Raw genomic sequence first — 25,510 nt, 5'->3', positions numbered from 1 at the left:
AGAGCGAGAGAGACCGGCGGAGGGTTAGGGACTTGGATCTGGGGTGCAGGTATGCGTTGACGCACTGGGAAACACTTCTATGTGACTCATTATACACCTAAGCTCTGCTCCTGCAGGAGGTCACACAGGAGACAAAAGCAGCGTGGTTAGCTGTTCGCAGCAGGGTGAATCAATGGGGCGATAAGGCCAATAGGAGCTTGCATTGGCTGTATTTCACCGGGGTTCGGGGGTAGGGGCTTCAATAGCTTTTTAGGAGACTGAGGACGGTTCCCGGGTGACAGGGATCAAGCCTATTGCAGCATACCACAGGCAATTGTATAGCGCAGACCCGCAAATCCCACGGTAGGCTGGCTATGCCCTCCCAGGCTTTATTCTCAGGCTCTTTGGCATTCTGAAGACCTCACTAACCTGAAGCTTAATAATTGCAAGCAAACCAAGCACAAGTGGCAGAAACCTATTACCCTAGCCGACAGAAGGGAATATGTGAAGAAGTCTACAGCTACAATCGCGCTATAAGTAAAGCACATGCTCAACATTTTCTGATCTTTTTCAAGGAGCCTCCAATTTCACAAATGAAATGTTTAAAATAAATTCTGAACCCTGTACCGACCTGTACTTCTTCTCAGGTTACCACACCACAAGAACTGTGTGATGCTCTTGTACTACCAAAATTCATCCCTTGTCGGTCGAATCTGTTCCAGCCAAAATGCACCTATCACTTCTGGACGCCATCTCAAGCCTTGTCCAGCAAAATGTTTCTAACTTATAACAAACCATTAGTTGAATGACTGTTAGATGCAATGTGTCTTTATCCCCTGGCTCAGTTCGGTTGCCCTGTTAGAAGGCCCTTGTGACTCCCCGTTTGAAGAATGCAAAAAGAACAGTTGATGGACAGAATGCAGAACAATGTCATATATTCACCCTAGTACAGAGATCTGGGCCTAAATCCATAGTTTTTTTGCTCCCCATGCCATTCCAGTTTGGACCCAGCCATATGCAAATCAGTCTTGACCCTGCGCCCAATGGGAACAGTCCAGCCCAAACTGCCAGGCCAGATCCTCCCTGGACTGGAAACCAGCATTCTAGGACCGGTTTCGGACTTTGAGCCCTCATCAGCCAGGATAGCTTGACTCCAGTGGCATGGAGAGCACGGGGACCACGTCTGAGCATACCCAGCCCACCCGGGGTGACAAATGCAAAAAGAACAATTGATGGACAGAATGCAGAACAATGTCATACATTCACCCCAGTACAGAGATCTGGGCCTAAATCCATTGTTTTTGAAGACGCATGTTATGTCCACTATTGACCAATTTTGTTTCTTATTTCAATGGCTAAAATGATAAATGACTTTCCTTTGCTAAAAATCTTTCTGGAAGATACTTTATCTGCCTGCTGATTCCTCACCTATTGTTTATTCCCAGGCGCCAGACTGGATCTAGAAACTTTTCCATAACTCTCCTGTGTGTCTTTATGCACAGGATTATCCATCTTATAAGGTCCTCTTTTGAACAGCCTTGCCTTTCGCGTTGCTTGTATACCCCCAAAGAGCTGGTTAGAAGACCTGATCTCCTTGGTATGGTCGATGTAAAAATTTACCACTGTTCTGGGGTCCAACCTGAGTAATCTCTACTCCTCTTTGGTGGGATCAGGTGGAGGGGAGAAGGTCAGGAGTGTAATGGATTGTAGAAATAGAAAGGGGTCACCACCTTGGGAAGGTAAGCCATCTCAGTTTCGAAGTCCAATTTGTCCAGGAAGAAGTATGTGTAGGTGGGACAGATGGCTGGAACTAGTAACTCACTTACACGCGTAGCCAATGGCCACAAGAACAACTGTTTTCAAAATCATCAACCTCAACTGCCAATTGTTGCTGGGCTCAAAAGGAGCACCCATCATAAAAGTCAAAATAAGGTTCAAGTCCCAAAAGGAGTTGGTGGAAACAGGTTAGTCTATTCAAAAACCTTATCATGGTTGTGGATTTGAGCAGGGATTGATGGTTTGGAAGAGAGTAACACAGACACTGGCGTAACGTATCTCTTGATGGTGACTACCACACAGCTTTGCTGGGCCAGCAACAGCGCAAAGTGAAGAACATTTCACAGGTGAGCCTTCAAGCGATCCATATTCTGTTCTGCACACCAGCTTACAAATCTATTCCACCGGCTTGGTGGGGGGGGGGGCAGTGAGCAGACAGAAGTACATCAACCACCTCTGGTGGCCACTGGAAAGATCTCATGTGTCCCCACTCAATCTTCAAACATGAACATGGAGGCGCTGGAGGTTGGGTGCAGGACCCTACCCTCTTACTGGAATAGGAAGTCTGCTGAGAGAGGAAGACTGAGCGGAGGACCAAGAGAGGTACACGAAGTCTGCATACTGCCCCCTTCTTGGCCATTCTGGGACTAAGAAGATGGCTTTGTTCTGGTCCTGGCTTATCTTTCTCAGAACCTGAGCAATTAAGAGTACGGGAGGAAATGCTGAGAGAAGACCCTCTCACCGCCTTCTCACCACCAAGGCCAACTTCCAGGACGGAATGAAAGAGGTCGCAGAATGGATGAAGCACATCCGTCTGAAGCTCAACTCGGACAAGACTGAGGTCCTCATCCTCGGACAATCCCCATCCGCCTGGGACGACTCGTGGTGGCCCATGACACTGGGCACCGCACCGACACCTACGGACCACGCACGCAACCTGGGATTCATCCTGGACTCCTCCCTCACGATGACCAAGCAAGTCAACGCAGTCTCGTCCTCGTGTTTCAACACCCTGCGCATGCTCCGAAAGATCTTCCGGTGGATCCCCACCAAAACTAGAAAGATGGTCACCCAGGCCCTCGTCACCAGCCGACTTGGCTACGGGAGCGCCCTATATGCAGGAATCACAGCCAAACTTCAGAAACACCTTCAACACATACAGAACACCTCCGCACGACTCATCCTCGACATCCCTCGCCACAACCACATATCTGCCCACCTGAGAAACCTACACTGGCTCCCCGTCAACAAGAGGATCACGTTCAGGCTGCTCACCCACGCACACAAAGCGCTCCACAACATGGGCCCCGAATACCTCACCAACCGCCTCTCGTTCTACACCCCCACCCGCCAGCTCCGCTCCACCAGCCTCGCCCTCGCCACCGTCCCACGGATTCGCAGAACCACCACCGGAGGAAGATCACTCTCCTACCTGGCAGCCAAAACATGGAACTCCCTCCCCGCACACCTACGACTGACCCAGGACCATCTCACCTTCAGGAAACACCTCAAGACCTGGCTATTTGAGCAATAGAGGCACCCCTCCAACCCCCCTCTCCCTCCAGCGCCTTGAGACCCTCACGGGTGAGTAGCGCACTCTACAAATGTATGGATTGATTGAAGTGGAAAGAAGTGCCCCCCCTCAATCGAAACGCATCCTCGAGTCCTCCCCACAGATGATACTGCAGAAGAGAGAACTGAAGACAATGGACATTGTCCGAAGCGGCAAAGAAATACAACTGAGGGGTGCCTCAGTGGGCAAAGACAGGTAAAACCACAGCTGAATGGAAATGGCACTCGCAGTCGGCAAGATGACGCAATTGATGCTGTTGGGCATTTGCATTCAGTGAGCAGGCCAGATGATTGGCGAATCACCAGATCTCATGCTTGTTTGCCCAAGACTAGAGTCTCAACACTTTCAACAGAGTAGGTGAGATCTCACTCCTCCACCTTTGTTCATGTAACACATTACAGTAGGATTGTTAGTCAAGATTTGGACAAACTGAGCAAGACGTGAGGAAGGATTTGCGCAGAAGCCGAATCACCCTCTGTTCAATGAAGCTGATGTGCAAAACCTGCTCTTTTGGAAACCAGATTCCTCTGATCTCTAGCTCTTCCAGATGAGCACCCCACCTTAGGGTAGCTACATCCATCCCCACTCAGTCTCGGCTAGTGGGTGGAGGTGGGTTGAAGTACATCCCTCGAGACAGGTGCTCCTCCCCCACCACAACATCAGATCTGCTTCATTGTCCAGGGAGATCGCTACGGTGTCCAACAGATCTCCCCTGTTCTGGAACACCGTCCTGCGGAAGCAAAACTGGAAAGCCCTCATGTGCCAGTTTGTGTATGTAACCAGGAGGATGGAAGAAGCCAGCAGGTTAGCAGCTGGAAGACTGTCAGGACTGGAACTGGAGCTCCCTCACGAAACATCAGAATCTTATCCCGAGTGTCTAGGATTCTCTGACTAGGAGGGAAAGCACAGAATATGAAGAGAACCAAAAACTAGTAATGGGCAGATCCTACCACGAAGAGCAGGCACCTCCTGTGCAGGTGCAGAATAAGTATATGGAAGTATGCGTCCTGCAAGTCAAGGGACTCTGTCCACTCTTTTGCACTCAGTGCTGGAAGAACGTGAGTCAGGGGCATCATCGGATAAAGACCGTCCTCCTTATTGGGACCAGGGACAAACAAGAAAAGCACTGTGGCCATATTCCTGCTCTGCAACCAATTTCGCCACTCATTTCTGCAGCAGGAAAGATTAGGGCATACTCCCTTTATTAAAGCCTGTAGGATCCATTGGTCAGATATACGGCATTCCAGTTTTGTGGAAAGGAGCATACTCGTCCTCCCACTGGACAGACATACTCCTTTAAGGGAAAGCTAAAGTGGCTTTCTGGATGATGCAGGCGAAGAGAGTAAAAGGAGAAGGAGTATTGCTGGGTCTGACGACCCCTACCTTTACCTCTGTACTGACAGAGCAGCTGTTCTTGGGGAAGTTGGGTGTTGTCAGAACCTTAAGCCCATTAAGAGCTTTCACAACTTCCAAAATTGTTGGTAATTTTAAGTCAGAGAACAGAGGCCTAAAGATCAGGCTGTCACTCTCCCCACTTTAAATCTCCAAGGGCAATATTGGCTTTGCCCCAGGATAAGACGGGCTCCATCAAAGGGCATATCCATTAGCCTTGCCTGGAGGGCTCCAGAAAAGCCAGTGGGCCTGAGCCAAGCATGTTTCCGTAAGGTTACTGAGCAGCCCGCAGCACTGGCCACTAAATTTGCAGTAGTTAGCCTGGGTGTATTTATTTGTCCAGAGGAGTCCTGCACATCACAAATTACCTCCTCAAAATGTTCCTTGAGGTGCTACGGTAGGTTTGGCATCACCATACCCACCATGCCCCACAAAGCTTGAGAGTATCACCCTAACAAGCAAGCAGCATTTAGGAAGCAACGGGTCAAATTGCCCACTGAGTGAAACGTCTTCCCCATTGCTTCAAACTTCTTTGATTCCCTATCTGGTGGGGGGGGGGCAGGATTTTGCTTTGTATAGTAGGAGGCCTATACCACCAGTCTCTCCAGAAAGGGGTGGACTGACAAAGCTGGGCCTCCGGTGTATGTCTATATCGTCTAGCTAGAAAACGGATTATTGATGGCGCAGATGTGGGCTTCTCTCAGGCAGACTTCAGCAGATCCATGAGCGCCTCATTAAAAGGCAACCAGAGCTCCGAGGAAGATGAAGATGGTTGCAAGACTTCCGTCTGAATAATCGGTCTGGCCTCTACAGTGGTTGGAGAAAGCTTTGGTGTGTCAGCAGCCTTCTTGATCACAGCATGAAAAGAGGCCACCTTTGTGGAGGAGTGGCCCTGAGGGACACTCAAGTTCTATCTTTGGGGAAGCGTCCAACACTATTACACTTTGCGGAGCCAAGCAGGGGATACTTTGAGGCAGTCAGCCGTGTTGGGCTGGACAATGTCTGGCATCGGAACTGGATCAAAATCAGTGCCAAATATTTTGTTGCGAATCCTGGGTTCTAGGACCCATGGCTGCAGGGTTTGAGTTCCCAACACACTGGTGTTAGGACTTAATTCAATGCACTATCACTGAGTAAAGGCATCCAGTTTCACTGCAGCCCACACGACCAATTGAGCATTCCTGTAAGTCTGTTTTTTGTGATTTCTTAGTTACTAACAGTCTCATTATGGGTTCAAGGATAAAGTGATCATTCAAACCAATGTTGTTCTTAGAGTAGCACACTCAAGCACAGCACTAAGATTGACACTATGTATTTTAGAGGGTTCTTTCAACAGTTTCATGCAATTGCCTAGTACATGAATAAAACCCACATAGAATAGAATTAAAACAGCACCTGTGCATGTGCTCGCAGCGAGAATAAAAGGAACAGTTCTTAGCACCCTGCCGCCCTAATGCTACTTCTGTGGGCTACACTATGAAAGCATGGAATAGCTAACTTGCCTCTAGAGTTTCAGTGCACAGCACACCTCTTCACAGCGGATCAGCCTCAGCCAGGAGAGTGTTCCTTCAGAAGAAAAACACGACAGCTCGGCTTCGCTCCTCTCACCCTGGATGGACCCTTAACAGTGGATGCTCTAGCGATCTCATTGGTCCTCTCATGATAACCTGGTGCAATGGCCTCTCCAGTTCAGGGGTCAATTCTAGGATATTGCTCACCGACTTCTAGCATTCATTGCAAAATGTAGTGACGAGTTTCCAAAATCCAAGAAACACCGGGTCTGAACCAGTGCCATAAAACTCAGACTCGATGTTTACCTTTTATGTCTACTGTTAAACATTGAGATGTAGATATTGAGGAGTCTGTGAAAGATGTGTATCGTCTCATATTCAAAAAAGATAAAAACTGTTTTCAGATGAAAATTTCACTTTCACAGGTTCTGTGAAAAATTGTGATATGCTGAATAAGGACTAAAGGCAGACAGGCTTTTTAAATGTTTTTAAAAATGGAGTCGGACTTGGAAGTTCACAACGTCATGCATTGTGTCGCTTGAGGCGGTATCCTGCTGCTCCACTCTGTACCTTTCCCGCCTCCACTATCCTCTGGGTCTCTCTACTTGACCTCTTCAGGAGAGCCTTAGACTTTGATGCTGGCTGCTCTACGGATGGTGCTGGAGTCAGCTGCATGCAGTCTGCGACACCAGGGTCAGCATCTGTATTGGTGCTGGTAAGAGGTCAACCAACGAGAGTGCCCGATTCAACGGGATTCCAGTCTGTGTTGGAAGAGTTGCATGGGGAACAGAGGGAACATACTGCACCTGGACCAATGATCAGTGCTGTGATGATGTTGGTAGAAGAGTCACAAGGGGCCTGGGACTAAACTCACTGGAAGCTCCTTAGGTGGAGAAATCTACACCAGTTCCGACTCAAAGGACAACTCTGCAGGGAGCATCAAGAGGGCTTGCCTCTCAATGTTGAGTGAAGTCTCAACAAATCATCCTCCTGCTTTCTATTTTTTTTATGTTTTTTCCTTTTTCCCTAGAAGAATTAGATGAAGGAGAGGAACAGGATTTAAAAGGAGAACTCTACTTGGAGCATGGCTTGCTTCGACGCGGTCCATAAACTCATCGACTTCACACTCTTTCATGGCTTTAGGGTGTATTAGGCCACACTTCTCACAACTTTGAGTTATACCTTGAACCCAAGCACCACAGACATACTACATGGGATCCGAAATAGACTGTCACAGCAGGGCTTATATCCGGACCTCTGGAACAAATCTGAAGAAAACAATCCTCAGTGAATTTCACTGAAATGACGAAGTGCAGGAAAAGAAGCTCTGGAACCACGTTAAATGCAGTGAAAAAAGGGAACCAATGTTGGTGTAGTGGGGTGAGCAGTTTATGGCTGCAGTGATGTCACTGAAGTTGTTTCCGGAGCCAGCACCCTGTATTAGCGCTGGGGATCTATAAAAAAAACAGTTCCACATCCAGTCCGGCACCTGGAGATATTCAACATGTGAAGAATCTTCAGGTGGAAGTATCCATCAGAACCAAAGAGTCATTCGTCAATAATCAACTTTCTTCTTTTCTTGAAATCTATAAACGTATGGATTCAGAGCAAGCTGGTTTCCATCAACGTTATGGCTCTAAATCCGGTTTAGATTCCACCCTTGATGATCCGAGTCTTTTGTAGACACAGGTACCGCTACTGGACTCATCAGTGGCCTCTGACACAGTCTCTCACCTGTTTCCCCTACCGTGGATGGGAGTGAGAGCCATGCCTATGCATGTCTCAGAGTAAGCAGGTCGGCTCCTTCCTATTTTATAGTGTTTCACCCCTGAATCTCATGCTCTTTCATCTCTATGCGATGGTGCTTGTTCATCTGATTAAGGAGCATGGATCCATCTTTTTTGTAGATGACTCCATTGTTGATAAATATACTTCTACAATGAGATATTGTCAGGTTCAAAAGGTTTTAAAGCCTATTTACATGATGTTGGTTCTTGGATGATTTGAAGCTGACCTTAGAGAAGACCAATATTTTATTTTTGATGGTTCCAATCCAACTCCATTTGGTCAAACTCCTGGTGACCACTTTCTTTGGGAACCCTACCTTCTGTGGTGGAAGTGGCCACAACCAAGCCACGGGAGAGCCTGCCAATACCCTGTCCCCATCACACACCGCTACAGAAGAGGCTGCGCCTGGCCATCAGACACGCTCCCCCATGCCATGCACCCATTCTAAAGTCTGCCCATAGACAGGCTGTGTAACGGCACGTGCTAGTCAAACACTCAGTAGCACATTGTGAGACTTGTAACAGCGTCTCTTAGAGGCCAAACCTCACACAGAACCATATTCATATAGCATATACTTACATTTCTCCTCTAGAGCTGCACTCGTGCCAAGGGATGGAAGGAAAACATATGGTTAATTAATGTTGAGAACACACCATTACCTAAACACTTTCTATGGCCTCCTCAAAGCCACCACTATGAATGAAGGCTCATAGGAGAAGATTGGCAACATGTATGTGCGTTGATAGGAACAGGCATGCTTGTGCCTGCAGCGTTCTAGCACCTGAGATTTGATGCCAAACAAGACAATGTAACGGTACATGAGGAACAACACTGCCAATTATCAGCTGCAGCATGCCATACAACAGCAAACAAACATTTGTCCACCCTTGACCCTTCATCAAAGAATTCCACCACAGAATCACAGCAATGGTCTCATGAAACACATTTCAAGTTCAATAAATATTGAGTATTATTAAGATGGTTGGGTAAACTACACGGATAAAACAGAATCTGCTAAAACATATTTATTTGACCTATAAATACGTTGTCAATGGCCCAAGACAGAGCTTTCTGAGACTTGTGACCGAGCCCATCAGGCTGCAGCATCCATGTTCACTTGTGATGTACAATACGAGGAGAGGTCATCGCTCCCACTAGCTGGCTATACTGAACTATGAAGCCCTGTGACACTAAATGACAAGTCTTGTTGGAATTGTATGTTATAGTGGACATAACATTCCATCCCTGTGAACAAAGCAAATTTTATACAAACTGAAAAATTTGAAAAAACCTATATCTACTTCTGATACAAACCACTGCTTTCCAGAAAACAAACTCCTCCCTGTCCTATGAGCTCAATCTCCCCCACATCATCCGAGCCCAGACTTCAAACCCCAATGTTGGCCACATTATCTAAACCCAAAATCATGCACAGTTTTGATACTCAAAGATCACACTTTACAAGAACTACAAGTCTTGAACCTCATTAAAACCCAAAACCCTCTAAGCGCTCAAACACCAACGTACTGGACCTCAATGTTCCTCAGGCTCTTCTGATCCCACCTCATTCCCATCTCAAAAGAAGTCTCAGAGAACCCAATACATTGCACATCCTAAAAACCAACTTTCTTTATTGCCCCAGAGCAGAATCCCCACGAACGCCTTGAATCTTGTATTCTTGTCCAAACATTCTCAAAAGGCATTAAGCGTGTGTAAGCCTTAATTATAAATGGCTGGGGGTTATGACATTTCATAGGGTATACTGGTATAATCAATACCTGCCCAGCTGCTTCTGCAGGTCCACCATATACTGGTAACTCTGTGCATAGTAGGTGGCTTGAGCTTCGACAAACTCATGGAGACAACGGAGGTGGTTCACCTGGGGCAGGGAACACAAAGACAGGATCAACAGGCATCGCATCTCAGAGCAGAGGCAGTGGTGGGTGGGGCTTAACATCTCAAGATCAGGGAAGGTGAGTGCTGTGTAACATCTCATTAGCAAGTGAAGGTGGGTAGGGTGCAACACCTCAGGATCAGGTGAAGGTGAATAGGGTGCAACACCTCAGGATCAGGTGAAGGTGGATAGGGTGCAACACCTCAGGATCAGGTGAAGGTGGGTGGAGTGTTACACCTCAGGATCAGGTGAAGGTGGGAAGGGTGTAACACCTCAGGATCAGGTGAAGGTGGGTGGGGTGTAACACCTTACGATAAGGTGAAGGTGGGTGGAGTGTAACACCTCAGGATCAGGTGAAATTGGGTGGGGTGTAACACCTCAGGGCCAGGTAATGCTTGGTAGGGTGTAACACATCAGGATCAGGTGAAGGTGGGTGGGGTGTAACACATCAGGATCAGTTGAAGGTGGGTGGGGTGTTACACCTCAGGATCAGGTGAAGGTGGGTGGGGTGTAACACCTCAGGATCAAGTGAAGTTGGGTGGGGTGTAACGGGTGGGGTGTAACACCTCAGGATCAGGTGAAGTTGGGTGGGGTGTAACACCTCAGGTGAAGGTGGGTGGGGTGCAACACCTCAGGATCAGGTGAAGTTGGGTGGGGTGTAACATCTCAGGATCAGGTGACGTTGGGTGGGGTGTAACAACTCAGGATCAGGTGAAGGTGGGTGGGGTGTAACACCTCAGTATCAGGTGAAGGTGGGTGGGGTGTAACGCCTCAAGGTCAGGTAACGTTTGGTACGGTGTAACACCTCAGGATCAGGTGAAGGTGGGTGGGGTGTACATCACAGAATCAGGTGAATGTGTAACACCTCAGGTGAAGGTTGGTGGGGTGCAGCATCACTGAATCAGGTGAAGGTGGGTGGGATGTAACATCTAAGGATCACAGTAAGGAGATGAGGGGTCTAACATGAGGTGGGTGGGGTTTAACATCGCAGAATCAAGTGAAGAAGGGTGGGATGTAACATCTCAGAATCACTGGAAGGTGGATGGGGTGTAACAAATCAGGTCAGTGTAACACCTCAGGATCAGGTGAAGGTGGGTAGGGTGTAACATCTCAGGTGAAGGTGGGTGGGGTGTAACATCACAGAATCCGGTGAAGGTGGTGGGGTGTAACACCTCAGGATCAGGTGAAAATGGGTGGGGTGTAACACCTCAGGTGAAGGTGATGAAGTGTAACACATCAGGTGAAGGTGGGTGGGGTGTACCATCTCAGGTGAAGGTGGGTGGGGTGTAAAACGTCAGGTGAAGGAGAAGGTGGGTGGGGTGTTATACCTCAGGTGAAGGTAGGTGGGGTGTAACACCTCACGATAAGGTAACGTTTGGTGGGGTGTAACACCTCAGGATCAGGTGAAGGTGGGTGGGGTGTAACACCTCAGGTGAAAGTGGGTGGGGTGTAACACCTCAGGTGAAGGTGATGAAGTGTAACACATCAGGTGAAGGTGGGTGGGGTGTACCATCTCAGGTGAAGGTGGGTGGGGTGTAAAACCTCAGGTGAAGGAGAAGGTGGTTGGGGTGTAACACCTCAGGATCAGGTGAAGGTGGGTGGGTGGGGTGTAACACCTCACGATAAGGTAACGTTTGGTGGGGTGTAACACCTCAGGATCAGGTGAAGGTGGGTGGGGTGTAACACCTCAGGATCAGGTGAAGGTGGGTGGGGTGTAACACCTCAGGATCAGGTGAAGATGGGTGGGGTGTAACACTTTCGGATCAGTTCAAGGTGGGTGGGGCGTAACACCTCAGGATCAGGTGAAGGTGGGTGGGGTGTAACACCTCAGGATCAGGTGGGGTGTAAAACCTTAGGATCAGTTCAAGGTGGGTGGAGCGTAACACCTCAGGATCAGGTGAAGGTGGGTGGGATGTACATCACAGAACCAGGTGAATGTGTAACACCTCAGGTGAAGGTCGGTGGGGTGCAGCATCACAGAATCAGGTGAAGGTGGGTGGGATGTAACATCTAAGGATCACAGTAAGGAGATGAGGGGTGTAACATCAGATGGAAGTGGTGGGGTTTAACATTGCAGAATCAAGTGAAGAAGGGTGGGATGTAACATCTCAGAATCACTGAAGGTGGATGGGGTGTAACAAATCAGGTCAGTGTAACACCTCAGGATCAGGTGAAAATGGGTGGGGTGTAACATCTCAGGTGAAGGTGATGAAGTGTAACACAACAGGTGAAGGTGGGTGGGGTGTACCATCTCAGGTAAAGGTGAGGATGAGTCGGGTGTAACATCCCAGGACCAGGTGACGGGGTGTAACACCTCAGGATCAGGTGAAGGTGGGTGGGGTGTAACATCTCAGGTGAAGGGGGTGGGGTGTAACACATCAGGTGAAGGTGGGTGGGGTGTAACGCCTCAGGATCAGGCGAAGGTGGGTGGGGTGTAACATCTCAAGGTGAAGATGGGGGGGTGTATCATCTCAGGTGAAGGTGGTGGGGTGTAACACATCAGGTGAAGGTGGGTGGGGTGTAACATCACAGAATACGATGAAGGTGGTGGGGTGTAACACCTCAGGATCAAGTGGGGTGTAACATCTCCAGATCAGGTGAAGGTGGTGGAGTGTAGCACATCAGGTGAAGGTGTGTGGGTGGGTGGGGTGTAACACCTCAGGATCAGGTGAAGGTGGATGGGGTGTAACATCTTAGTATCAGGTGAAGGTGGGTGGGGTATAACATTTCAGATCAGGGATAATAGGTTGGGGTCCAACATCTCAGGATCTGGTGAAGGTGGGTGAGGTCTAATATCTCATGATTAGGAGATATTAGAAGGACAACATCATAATCTCAGCACTAGGTGAAGGTTGGCATGGGTCTAACATCTCAGACTAATATCTCAGCATCACATGAAGGAGGTCTGGACCTAAACTCTCAGAATAAGATGATGGTGGATGAGTCTTAGCAACTCACGATCAGGTGAAGTGGGTGTTGTCTAACATTTCAGCTGAAAGTGGGTGGGGTCTAACTGGTTAAAATGGGTGGGATCTAACATCTGAGGATCAGGAGAAGGTAGGTGGGGTATGACATCTTCGGGTCAGATGGAGGTCGGTGGGATCTTACATTTCCTATCAGGTGTAGGATGGGTGGGGGATTCTACTGTCTCCGGATAAGGTGAAGGTGGGCGAGATCTAACATCTCGGGATCAGGTGACGGTGGGTCTAATAAATGAAAATACGGTTAAGGTGAGTGTGATCTAACATCGGAGGATCAGTAGAAAGTAGGTGGGGTCTAACATCTCAGGATCACATGAAGATGGATGGGTTCTAACCTATCAGCATCAGATGAAGGCAGGTGGCTCTTTACATCTTAGGAACACACAAAAGGGGGTATGCTCTAATATCTCAGGATCAGGTGAAGGTCTGTGGGGTCTGACAGCTCAGAATCAGAATGAGGCAAGAGGGATATAACGTCTCAGTACCAGGTGAAGGTGGGTGGGTCTAACAAGCCATGATACGGATAAGGTGGGTGGTATTGAACATCTGAGGATCAGTAGAAGCTAGGAGGGTTATGACATCTAAGGATCAGATGGAGGCGGGTGGGATCTTGCATCTCCTGGTTAGGTGTAAGTGGGTGGGCTCTGTCTCAGGATAATGTGAAAGTGGGTGACAGTTAACATCTCAGGATCAGGTGAAGGTGGTGGTGTTAAGTCAGAATCTATGGAAGTGAGTCAGATCTAACATCTTAGTATCAGTTGAAGGTGGGTTGGGCCTAATATCTCAGAATCAGATGAAGGTGAGGGGTTTAACAAGTCAGGATCTGGTGAAGGAAGGTGGGTATGGTCTAGCATCTCAGGTGAATGTGGGTGGGGTCTATCATCTGAGGTGAAAATGGGTGAGATCTAACATCTCACGGTGAAAATGGGTGTGGTCTAACATTAAAGCATCAGGTGAAACAGGGATGTAGCTTCCATTGGCCCAGAGACGTGAGGCGCCCACTGAGCCTAGATTATTGCTGCATTCCATAATTCAAATAGTAACGAGGGGGCCCATTCCCTTGCTTACACTAGGGCCCTTGACACACTGGCTGCGCGATTGAGATGAATAGGGGTGTGGTCTAGAATATCTGGGACCCTTGGGGTGAAAAATCAAAAGACATAATATCTTGAAGGTAAATTGAAAGTGGGTAAGGCCTAACATCTCGATATTAGACTAAACTGGATGGGGCATAAGATCTCAGAATGAGACAAAGATAGGTGGATTTTAACACCTAGGCCGAAGGTTAAAGTGGCTGTGCTCCAACTTCTCACAGGTGTGCTGCAATATCTCAGAATTAGACAATGGTGGGCGAGATGTACCATCTCTAGTGTACGGTGAAGGCAGGTGGAGCCAAACATCTCCGGATTAGAATAAAGTTAGATATGGTCAAACATCTTGGAGGTAAAGTAAAGGTAGGTGGGGCCTAACATCTAGGAATGAGACAAAGATGGGTGGTGCCTAGTCTCAAGATGAGGTAAAGGTGGGCGGAGCCTAACATCTCAGGGTAAGGTAAATGTAAATGTGGCCTCAAACTGCAGGGTGAAATTAAGCTGCTTACGGCCTAACATTTCAGGATTCCACACAATTGGGGGGTAGAACATCTCAGAGGTAAGGGGTAGGTAGAAGGGAGGCTAATATTTGAGAATTAGATGAATAAAGGTGTGGCCTAACTCCATAAATGAAACTAAGGTAAGTGAGTACGAGGTAAAGGTGGGTGGAGAGTTACATCTCATGGTTAGGTGAAGATTGGTGGTGGCCTAGCATCATTAGGTTATGATGAAGGAGGGGGTAGATAATATGTCAGAATTAGATAAAGGTGGGTCTGCTCTTCCACCTCAGAGAGAGACTAAGGTAGATGTGGGGTTTAACAGAAATATGAAACATGAGGAGGCATGTACCTCAAATTATGTACACATTAATGACTAACCTCACAACAGTTACCATTATGCGTCAACCATTGTCTCACAAAGTATGTCAGTACTTGCTCAAGGTTTTATATCATGGCAAGACTTCTCTTTATAGGCTTTATAATGCACGGGGTCCTTCCAGCAAACCCAAGTGTACGACTATTACTGACTCCTTCAGTAGAGCTGACTCTTCCCTTTGGGCCAAGGCACGTTCATTGTTCATGCCATGGACTGGAGTGAGGAGAGGATGCTAAGAAACAAGCCTGGCAAGATACTCACATGGGTACTGCTGATGCCCTCCAGTAGGAGCCGCGTCACCTCTGCCTGGCGATCAAACTCCGTCTGTGCGACACGCAGCTCATGCTCCGCCTGCAAAATAAAGCATGCATGGGGTACTTCATTATAGACTAGGATCCCCTTTACAGCTCTTCGCTTGGTCTCATTTTGGAACCTGCTTTTATAGCCGAGATTTTAAACTAAGTGAGGTCAGAGTTGTGCCTTCAGTCTTCTACAAACCCTCAGGCTACCAGGAAGATACTCTGTGTCAGGGATTCTCCTTTAATGAATATTAATATCTGGAGATGTGTGAATAGTTTTAGATGTTACAAAGAAGCCATATGAAAGAGCATTATAGGTTACACAGAGTGAAAGGTGACCACATCAGAAAAGTGATCCTCAAGCCCTGGGGTCTGAATCACCTGCAGCGTAGCAGTATCTTAGAAGGGGAACCACAAAGCACAAGCAGTATCCTGATGCTATACCTATGTGGCTACGTTTCCAGCTAGCGTTGTGACATGCCCTGGCACTGGCTCTTGGGGGACGAGGCTTTCATCAACTCAAGGCCTACACAGGCCTAACAAGATGACAGAGACAGCCATAAGCCGTCTCACAAGTCTGCACCAAGCCCTGAAGCAGTAATATGAAGAGGTCAACCAGAGTGTAGGGTTTTTATTGACCCTACTGATCGGAATTCCACACGTTTCCAGCAGCCCCGTTTCTCATTAGAGTTTCCAGAAAACTTCAAACTTGCTGAAACTCTTTAGGAACAGGGCTAGTGCCAATTACTGTGCAAAGTCATGAATAATGCAGGGGGATAGTGAACAATAAGATTTTGTCAAAACAGTGTGTGTGTGTGAGTGATTGGTGATATGAGATCACAGGTTAGTGAGAGGGTTCGAAGTCAATGCATAATGAACCAATTACTTATCTTTGGTAGCACTATTTCTGGTGGATACTGCATTTAACTGCAGATTTCTCACCTTTAGAATATCCCCTGGTGCCAGATTGGATCCAAAAGATTTAAAGACCACTGCTCCCGCACGCCGGTAGACAGCGTTGTGCAGCTCTGCAATGACTTCTTGGTCGGCACGAAGTGACAAACAAAGCTGTATAAAAACAACACCCGTGCACGCCAACATCAGTTTCTTTCTTGACTCTCTCCATGCACTCGGACTGAGAGTCCGCCAACCAAAAGAGTACTAGTGTGCAGACCTCCAGCTCTGGATTTTATATGAGAAAAGAGGCCATACCACAGAAGTTGGTTGGAGGGCAGTGAGGAATCTGTGGTTAGATTGAGTATCCGCCAGATAGAGATTTACCGAAGTAAAGTTAACTTGTTCTTTTGATGGATACTTCTAACCAAAGATTCCTCACCTTTAGAATAGATAAAGTAATACCTCCCCAGGGGGTGGGTCTGTAAAAAAGCTCCATTCAAACCAGACCATATGGGGAAAATAACCTTCCCGCCAGATTGGTCAAGGCATTAATACTTTGTGAACATATACACTGTTGCCCATGAATGCCCAAAACAGACACTCGGAGTGCCAACGAAGTAGTAGCAGCCTTAGCCCTAGTGGCATGAGCCCTCAGTTGTTCCGAAGGACTATCAACCGTGACTAAGTCTTTTTCTGCACCACATTACCTGTACTTGCACCTGAGAACCTCACAAACAGCTGATCATCCATCCGATGGCCCTTGCTGTGATTGATGCAGAAGACCACACGTCTTTTGGGGGCCAACTGATGAAGTCTCTCTTCCTCTTTCAAGGGGTGAGGAGGAGCAAATGTTTAGAATTTAATGGATTTTCCAACATGAAAAGTAGTCATGACTTTAAGGAAAGGGGCCTCACTGGTCCTCAACACCAGTATGTAGTGTAGTGTAATGTAGTGAGACTGCATTGAGAGAGCATGAGGCTCATTTATGCGACTAGATGAAGCCCGTCTACAGAGCCAGAAGATGCAACAAGCAGCTGTACATCTGTGCAAAAGGAGTACACATTATGAAAGTCCGTACCACACGGAGATTCCACTGAGGCATTAAAAAGGGTTTGGGGGGGAAAAGCATGTCAAACCTCTTAGAAATCACATTACAACAGGTCATTTAAACAAGGACAGCTAGTCTGGGACACACAAAAAGGCCACCAAATAACCTTTAATGGTGCCCACCATAAATACTCTCTGGGCCAGACATAACAAATAATAAGACATCCAGCAGTCTGCCTTGCAACAGGTCCATTTTGTGGACTCCACACCTGGCAACAGATTTGTCACAGTGCCCAGTGTAGACATACTTGGTAAAGGGACACTGGACAGCAAGAATAACATACCATTTCTAGCATTAGATCAAATGCTGTCCCTTGCAGCCACTCAATTTTTCACACATGGAGGTGGAGGCTGCTCAGGTTCAGGTGCTGAACGCCGCAATTAAGCTGTAACAGAAGATCATTCTGAAGCGGCAGCCTGATCAAAGAGAAGATGCTCATTCTCCAAAGTTTGAGGTTCCACACTCTCCTGGCTAAATTCAGAACAACAGGAATGTCGTGGGCCAAGTTTTTCACAACTCAGGGCAGGGGAGGCACATGTGGGAAGATGTACAGGACTCTTGTGGTCAACTCTAACCGGGATGAGTCTCCAAGAGAGCGCCTTCTTGAAAACTCAAATTCTCAAGTGTTGACACTGCACATTCTCGACGGTAGCAAACAGATCCAGCCAGGGTTCTCCCAATTGTTGGAAGATGCCGTGCCTCCGCAGAGTGTAATAGTCATACAGGATCTGTCAGACACAGTTTGCTGAGCTCGTCTGCCCTGGCATTCAAAAATCCTGACAGGTGGTTAACAGTCAGTGAGAAAACCCGATGTCCAGCCAACTGGAGAGGCGAAGAGACTCTCGATATAGGACCGAAGACCCTACGCAGGCCTGTTTCTTGGAGCAACACTTGGTGGTAATGTTGTCTGCGAGGAACTGCACCAGCATTCCCTTGAAGGGCGGTAGGAAGACAGAATGGCCAACACCGCCAACAAATGGATGTGGAGTCGGTTTCCACCAGAGACCCAAGTCTTTTGATCTCTATATCTCTCCCAGATGACCTCCCCAACCAAGCAGAGATGCATTTGTCACCAAAGGCAGCTCTGAGTGCGTCAAGGAAAGAGGTCTGCTGCTGGCCCAACTTTGATAAAGCAGCCACCACTGCAGGTCTTTTACAGTCTCCCTCGAAACATCGACTGGGTTGCTAGGTGTTGGGCCCGCTGAGACTTCAGATCCCACTGCAGAGGCCACATATGCCACCTGACATTCAACAAGCAGGATGCAGGAGGCTAATAGGACATGAAGCTTCAGAGCCACTCTCAATAAGACACAGGACCAAGGCTGAAAAATCAGGATCATAGCCTGAATGGCCTGGCCTCGTTGTACCAGATGGAAGGCCCTGAATTGTACCGTATCCAAGATGGCTCCACTGAAAATGTGTCTCTGTAAAGAAGTCTGGTTTGACTGACATATTGGTCAGGAACCCCAGTGATGTTAGGAGGGTTACAGACATCCTTGTCTACAGTTTGAAAGAAAGTTTGAAAGACATGGTTCCCTTGTGCACTTCTAGTTTTAGTTGAAAAAACACTTAAAAGAAAGATGCAGAAAAAGTTAGAAGTGGAGCTCCAGATCAGAGTCCGAAGGTGGGGAAAGAATGGAACCATATCGGAACGCAGGGGTAGCGAATATATATCGCTCTGTCCGTCACTTTTGGGATGGAACAAAGACAATGCGGAGCCGAACGATGCCACCTAACGGCATGCAGCAGCAATGCTGTTTAAAGCTTCCGGAAAAATTCTGCCATCTGGAGATATTCTAAAGGTAAGGAATCTGCGGTTAGAAGTACCCATCAGAAAGAGAAGAGCTGTTAATTAATGAAGCTGGGCATTAGTGAAGATAGTTGGGTTAGTAGCATGAGGAGCATGGGTCACTGTCAAATAGATCATGGGTCACTGTCAAATAGATCATGGGTCACTGTCAAATAGATCATGGGTCACTGTCAAATGGATCGCGAGTCCCTGGCTAACCGAGCGCGGGAGGTCCCTGGCTAACCGAGCGTGGGAGGTCCCTGGCTAACCGAGCGCGGGAGGTCCCTGGCTAACCGAGCGCGGGAGGTCCCTGGCTAACCGAGCGCGGGAGGTCCCTGGCTAACCGAGCGCGGGAGGTCCCTGGCTAACCGAGCGCGGGAGGTCCCTGGCTAACCGAGCGCGGGAGGTCCCTGGCTAACCGAGCGAGGGAGGTCCCTGGCTAACCGAGCGAGGGAGGCCCCTGGCTAACCGAGCGAGGGAGGCCCCTGGCTAACCGAGCGAGGGAGGCCCCTGGCTAACCGAGCGAGGGAGGCCCCTGGCTAACCGAGCGAGGGAGGCCCCTGGCTAACCGAGCGAGGGAGGCCCCTGGCTAACCGAGCGCGGGAGGCCCCTGGCTAACCGAGCGAGGGAGGCCCCTGGCTAACCGAGCGCGGGAGGACCCTGGCTAACCGAGCGCGGGAGGCCCCTGGCTAACCGAGCGCGGCTAACTTCGCTCGGCTAACCGAGCGCCGGAGGTCCCTGGCAAACGGAGCGCGGAGGTCCCTGGCAAACGGAGCGTGGAGGTCCCTGGCAAACGGAGCGCGGAGGTCCCTGGCAAACAGAGCGCGGAGGTCCCTGGCAAACAGAGCGCGGAGGTCCCTGGCAAACGGAGCGTGGAGGTCCCTGGCGAATGGACCGCGGGAAGTCTCTGGCGAACGGAGCGAACATGGATGCAGAGACAAGGATCCACTCTTGCACACAAATGAGTGGATGTCGCAGGCAAACCTGGATCTCCTAACGTACACAGCAAAGAAAAGATCCTTTCCTGGACTGGATACTTGAAGGTGGGGTTCACATAAATATATGAATTCTGTCCTGCAAGTGTTCGGAGGTGGAAGATGCACTGACGCAAGGTAATGTGTACTTGTGATTGACTCTTGCACACGCAAACAGGTGAAGGGTCATGAATTCTGGGATACCCCACACCACACCAATGAATATAAGTCTAAAAAGTCGGGACTTGACCTTGACGATCTGGCGAATTTTCGCCCAATTTCTTTGCTGCCAGGCCTGAGCAAAATTGCAGAAAAGGTTGTCAATCGCTAGCTGTCCTCGTTCCTAGAAGGTCATAACCTGCTCAAGAATTCGCAAACTGGCTTTCGCCCTGGGCAGGGCACTGACTCTGCCCTGATTGTAGTAGTAGAGGAAGCCAGACGCATTCTGGATGCAGGAGGCTCAGCAGCTATGGTCCTCCTTGATCTCAGCGCGGCATTTGATACTGTCAACCATGGTATCCTCATTCAGCGCCTTACTAGGATGGGAATATCCGGCCAGGCTCTAAGCTGGATGACTTCCTTTCTGAATGGTCGGTCCTACCAGGTCTGCGATGGCACGAACCTCTCCGAGTCGGTCCCCCTCCAGTGTGGAGTCCTGCAGGGCTCCTCGTTGAGCCCGACTCTTTTTAATATCTATATGGCCCCACTGGAGGATGTGGTTTCACCTTTCGGGGTGAAAATAGTGACCTATGCGGACGACACCCAGCTTGTCGTCTCGCTATCCCACCATGAAAATGCGGCAGAAAGATTCGGGTGCTGTCTGACAAGTATCATGGCGTGGATGACAGAATCACGGCTGAAACTCAACGGATCCAAAACGGAACTTATGATGTTGGGTAACCTCTCCACCTCCCTTCCCAAAACCATGTGGCCCCCCTGTCTGGGGGAGGCGCCCCAACCCAAGAATGAGATTAAGAGCCTGGGGGTATGGCTGGAGCCCGACCTGACGTTCAGAGTACAAACTAAGAAAGTGGCAGGGATCTGCTATGGTCTGTTACGCTCTGTCCGGAAGGTGTTGCCTCTTCTTCCCTTTAGCTCTAGGAAACTTTTGATCCAGGGGCTAATACTGTCTAGGTTGGACTATAGCAACGCCTTGCTGCTCGGTGCCCCTGAATCAGCCATTAACTCCCTTCAGCAAGTACAAAATGCGGCGGCCAGAGTACTGACCGGCACGGCGAAAAGAACTTCGGCCAAACCCGCTCTCAGAGCACTCCATTGGCTCCCCATCCGGGAGAGAATTAAATTCAAGGCCCTTTCCATCGCCTTTAAGTCTCTCCAGGGAATGGGCCCCCCTATCCTCAGGGACCTTATATGCCCCTACAAATCCACCCGTGCCCTCCGCTCTGACGGGAGCAATTTATTGACCATACCCAGAGTGAGGAGAGCACGTTCAGGAGGTCGGAGATTCTCTGTGAATGTTGCCAAGACCTGGAATGATCTTCCTGCTGCCCTCCGCCTGGAACCCTGCCTCCAGAAGTTTCGGAAATCTCTAAAGACATTCCTTTTTCCACGAGGAGTATGAGCCCGCTGTTTGAGGATCTTGGAAGCTTGTGGTGTGTACTAGCGCTGGGACGCTCTTGGGCAGCCATGCGCTTAAGAAATCTATTTTAATTTCATTTCATTTCATTTCATTTCAAGGAGACCAGGCGGCATGCATATGTACGGATACCCTCCTGGACCCATGGATGGGTGGTAGGCACACAGATGCAGGCTCCGTTGGGCCTCAGTGTACACCGGGTGTCAAGAGGTAGCTCACACATCCACAGGACCATGAATCATCTGAGATGGGGGTAACTTCCCTGTCACAATATTTGTGCAGCTTTAGACTATTTTACATTCATATGATGTGCGTCATCCTGGCAGCTAGTGGCATTGGGAGGGGAGGGCTCGAAAAAAAAAACATCTTCATTACCTGAACAGAGTTCTGTTGCAATCAAGTGTAGGCAGAGTCAGAATGGCTTATGAAAAGGTCGATCAAAATCCCAGAATGCTCCCTGCTGTAGATAACCTGTTACGATTGTGTGTCATGCAATGTGTGGGGTTATTTAGAAGTAAGCTTCTGAATGATCTGGTAACATCCATCTTCACCAATTTCCATCTTCCCCAATTTCCTTTGCGGTGTGTAGCTATTCCTAACTCGCATGCAGTGCAGCGATTGCAAAGCACTGTTTCTTCTATTGCAGTGGCATGAGTTGTGAATAACAGCACACTGTTGCTTATATTGGTTTGGACCACTATCAAGTCTTGGGGTGCATTTAACGTCCACACAGCAGTGAGTAGTGACAGAATGAGCAGAGAACAAGATTTGTCTTTGCTTTCTCCGAAATGTGCCCTTGATCTAGAGAATAAAGCTTCTTGGCCAGCTAATAGCATTGCTGTTACCACTTTATGAGCCATGCAACAGATTTTGTCAACAGATCTCCATTCTTTGAACTAAATAGAATATTAGCATCTTAAGACCTCATGAAGTCTATAGTCTCATCAATACGAGCTCTTCACACTTCTGTGTTATGCAATATTGTTTCCGTGGACTTTGTAGGTCTGGGGAAGAAGGGGCACTACAGACAGCTCTGCCAGCATCAACAGCCTTCATTCACATTTATTATTTAGGGAAACAATATGTACCGCTAAACCTCAAAGTAAGGATGGGGAAGCAGTAGAAACAGCAGCAGAACATCCATGTGTTGGCATCAGAACGGTGCATGGAGGGGCAAGAGAGGCTTCATAGGGCAATGTTCGATCAGTCTGATCAACGGCAGTATGCCACCACTCTGCCCAATCGTGGGTGATGAAGATCCAGGAACAAGGCCTCACTTTACGTCTCAACTACCAAGATGGAAACAATGTGAAGGGCTAAGAAGCAGCAAATGGGTGAGACACATTCTTACCACTGTAATGGCTGAGGAACACCGAGCCAAGGCTGCACCATGCCAACCCAAAAGCTTGCACTCGCCCCAGCGTTAAATATGTTAGCAACAGCGGCCCTGTGCAAGTTCCAACAGCCACAATTTTCAACAGCATGAGCACTGGCCAGCCTGCCCAGAGGGCTGTATGGACTCGGCTGATGCAAGTTGTAAGCTCATGCCAGCCTACCCTCTAGGCAAAACCAATGCCACAAAGCAAAGGAGATAAAACCAAGGGTGACATAGCTGCAAGGCTACTTTAGCAATGATTGAGCTTGGGACCAATGAGCAAGTTACGTACCTTCGATAACGCATTATCTGGTAGAGACAATATCTAGCTACAGGTTCCTTACCTTTTAATTTCCCAGGCATCAGACTGGATCCAGAAACTATTGCATAAGCAGTACTCCTGTGCGCCATTGAGTGGCTCTATTCAGCTCTGCGTGACGTCAGCATTGGTAATGACGTCACCGACACCTATACAGGCGCCACATAGGTGCACGAACATGTACTTTTCATTTTTCCATGCCAGAAGCGCAGAGCCATGAAGTGACGGACTTGCGTGTGTGCCATAACTACATAACAAGGGCCTTAAAAAAGGGAACAACCTAACATAGGAGTCGGCAGAGCGGGAGACATTGGTGGGTCTGTAAGGAATCTGCAGCTAAATATTGTCTTTACCAGATAACGCGCTACCAAAGGTAAGTAACTTGTTTATCAAGTAGAGACTTCTAGCTGCAAATTTCTTACCTTTGAATAGATACCTAGGGCATACCATCATGGCGGTGGGCTGTGGTCAGATTTCTCACACTAAGAAGTCCTGCAGGACCGAACGGGCACAATGCCCAACCCTGCAGACCGGACTGTCCAGGCAGCAGTGCTTGGCAAATGTGTGCAAAGATGCCCACATTGCAGAGTTGCAGATGTCCAGGACTGGTACACCCCGAGCCAACGCCATGGTCGCTGCCTTCCCCCTGGTGGAATGAGCTCATAAGCCCTTCAGGGGCTGCTTCTTAGTGAGGGCGTAGGAGAACTTAATGCTGAGAACAACCTAACAAAAAATGGCCAGCTTCTGCACTGCCTGGCCTTTTTTAGCTCCCACATACCCCACAAAGAGTTGGCCCTGCACCCGGAACTCTTTTGGGCAGTCAAGATAGAATGACAAAGCTCTTTTTGGGTCCAGCTGGTGGAGTTGCTCCTCTTCCTTAGAGGAATGCGGGGGACCAAAAAAAGGTGGGACACATGATTAGTGACCCAAATGGAATAGGGTCACCATCACTAAAGATCATATAGGGAGTCTTGGATGACAATGCCTGCAACTCACTACCCAGGGAACCAATGTTATTGCCACCAGGAAGGCTGTTTTGATGGTAAGCAGCCGGGGCAGACAATTATGCAAAGGTTCGAACGGAGCGCACATAAAAAAAAAGTGAGAAACCAATTAAGGTCCCACTGTGGCATGACCAAGGGAGTTGGTGAAATATATGTACTAGCCCTTTTAAGAATCTATTTACAACAGGAGATTTAAACAAAGAGGGTTGGCTCAGCAGCTGCATGAAAGCAGACAGAGCAGAAAGAGAAGAATATTAGATACAGAAGCAGAAAGAGGGTCAATAGACCTTTCTGTACAATATTTTACAAACAGCAGGTGTATACCGTCTTAGTGGAAGATCGCCTGGCTGCCAAAATAACCTCACCGACTTCAAGAGGAAAGTTAAAAGCTATCAACTGTCACTGCTCAATCTTTGCGCATGGAGTCACAGAGGGAACGGGTTCAGGTGGAGGACCCTCCCCTGCTGCTGCGATAGAAGATCCTCCCGAAGGGGCAGCCTGATCGGAGGATCGATGCTCATTTTCAGAAGCTCTGGATACCAGACTCTCCTCGCCCAGTCTGGAGCCACAAGGATGACTTCAGCCCGGTCGTTCTTTATCGTCTTGCGAACTTTGGGCAGAAGTAGTATGGACGGAATGGCGTACAGCAGGCATGAGCTCCACTCACGATGAAAAGTGTTGCCGAGCAATAGCCGCCTTGGAAACACCAGTGCACAATACTGCTGACATTGCATGTAATGTAATGTATGTGTCTTGTAAAGTGCACTGAGGCGTCGTGGCTCTGCAGACCGCTGGGGAACCCGTCCTGGCTATCCCTGTGAGATGGTCCCTACTGGGTATCTCCAAGGTGAAACCAGGCATCCCCGGCGAATGTGGGGGGCCGTTGTAGAAATGACGCAAGCTAATGCCCAGAGTTGCCGAGTGTGATCCCTGGTTAGAGTAGACACCAAGGCGAGAATTATCGAGTCCGCTGACCCTGGTCCACGACCCTGCCGCGTCGGGAATTGAACCCTGGTCCCGGGCCGTTCTCTGCTTCCGGGTCTGCCGCCTCTAACTAGTGAGCCACACCACTCCATGTTCTCTTCAGAGGCGAACAGATCTAGCTCCCCCCCACTGTTAAAAGAGACCTTGAGCCATCTCCGGATAGTGATGTCGTTCGTGATCTGCTAGGCATCTTCGGCTGAGTTAGTCTGCTCTGGCGTTCAGAAAGCCCGCCACGTGTCGATCCACCAGGGAAAGGCCCAGATGTTCCAGCCATGTCCAGAAATGTTGTGCCTCTTGACAAAG

The 25,510-nt window shown here is 48.7% G+C and overlaps 1 protein-coding gene across 6 annotated transcripts in view; it reads right to left on the bottom strand.

Moving 5' to 3' along the window:
• SH3GLB2 (SH3 domain containing GRB2 like, endophilin B2) overlaps positions 1-25,510 on the bottom strand; it is a 260,034-nt gene that overhangs the window by 13,247 nt on the left and 221,277 nt on the right. For 3 of the 6 annotated variants that reach the window (XM_086924853.1, XM_086924855.1, XM_086924857.1), the window contains 3 exons: positions 15,123-15,212; positions 9,798-9,898; positions 8,599-8,613 (listed from right to left, as the gene is read on the bottom strand). In XM_086924853.1, coding sequence (XP_086780979.1) covers positions 8,599-8,613; positions 9,798-9,898; positions 15,123-15,212 — 206 coding nt within the window. The remainder of the gene's footprint in view (positions 1-8,598; positions 8,614-9,797; positions 9,899-15,122; positions 15,213-25,510) is intronic. The other 3 variants (XM_086924854.1, XM_086924856.1, XM_086924858.1) reach the window with 1 other exon arrangement.

This window comes from Lissotriton vulgaris, chromosome 5 (genome assembly GCF_964263255.1).
Source record: "Lissotriton vulgaris chromosome 5, aLisVul1.2, whole genome shotgun sequence".
Lineage (NCBI taxonomy): Eukaryota > Metazoa > Chordata > Amphibia > Caudata > Salamandridae > Lissotriton > Lissotriton vulgaris.
Note: the sequence above shows the minus strand (reverse complement) of the source record. Positions and strands in the feature narration are given on the sequence as shown.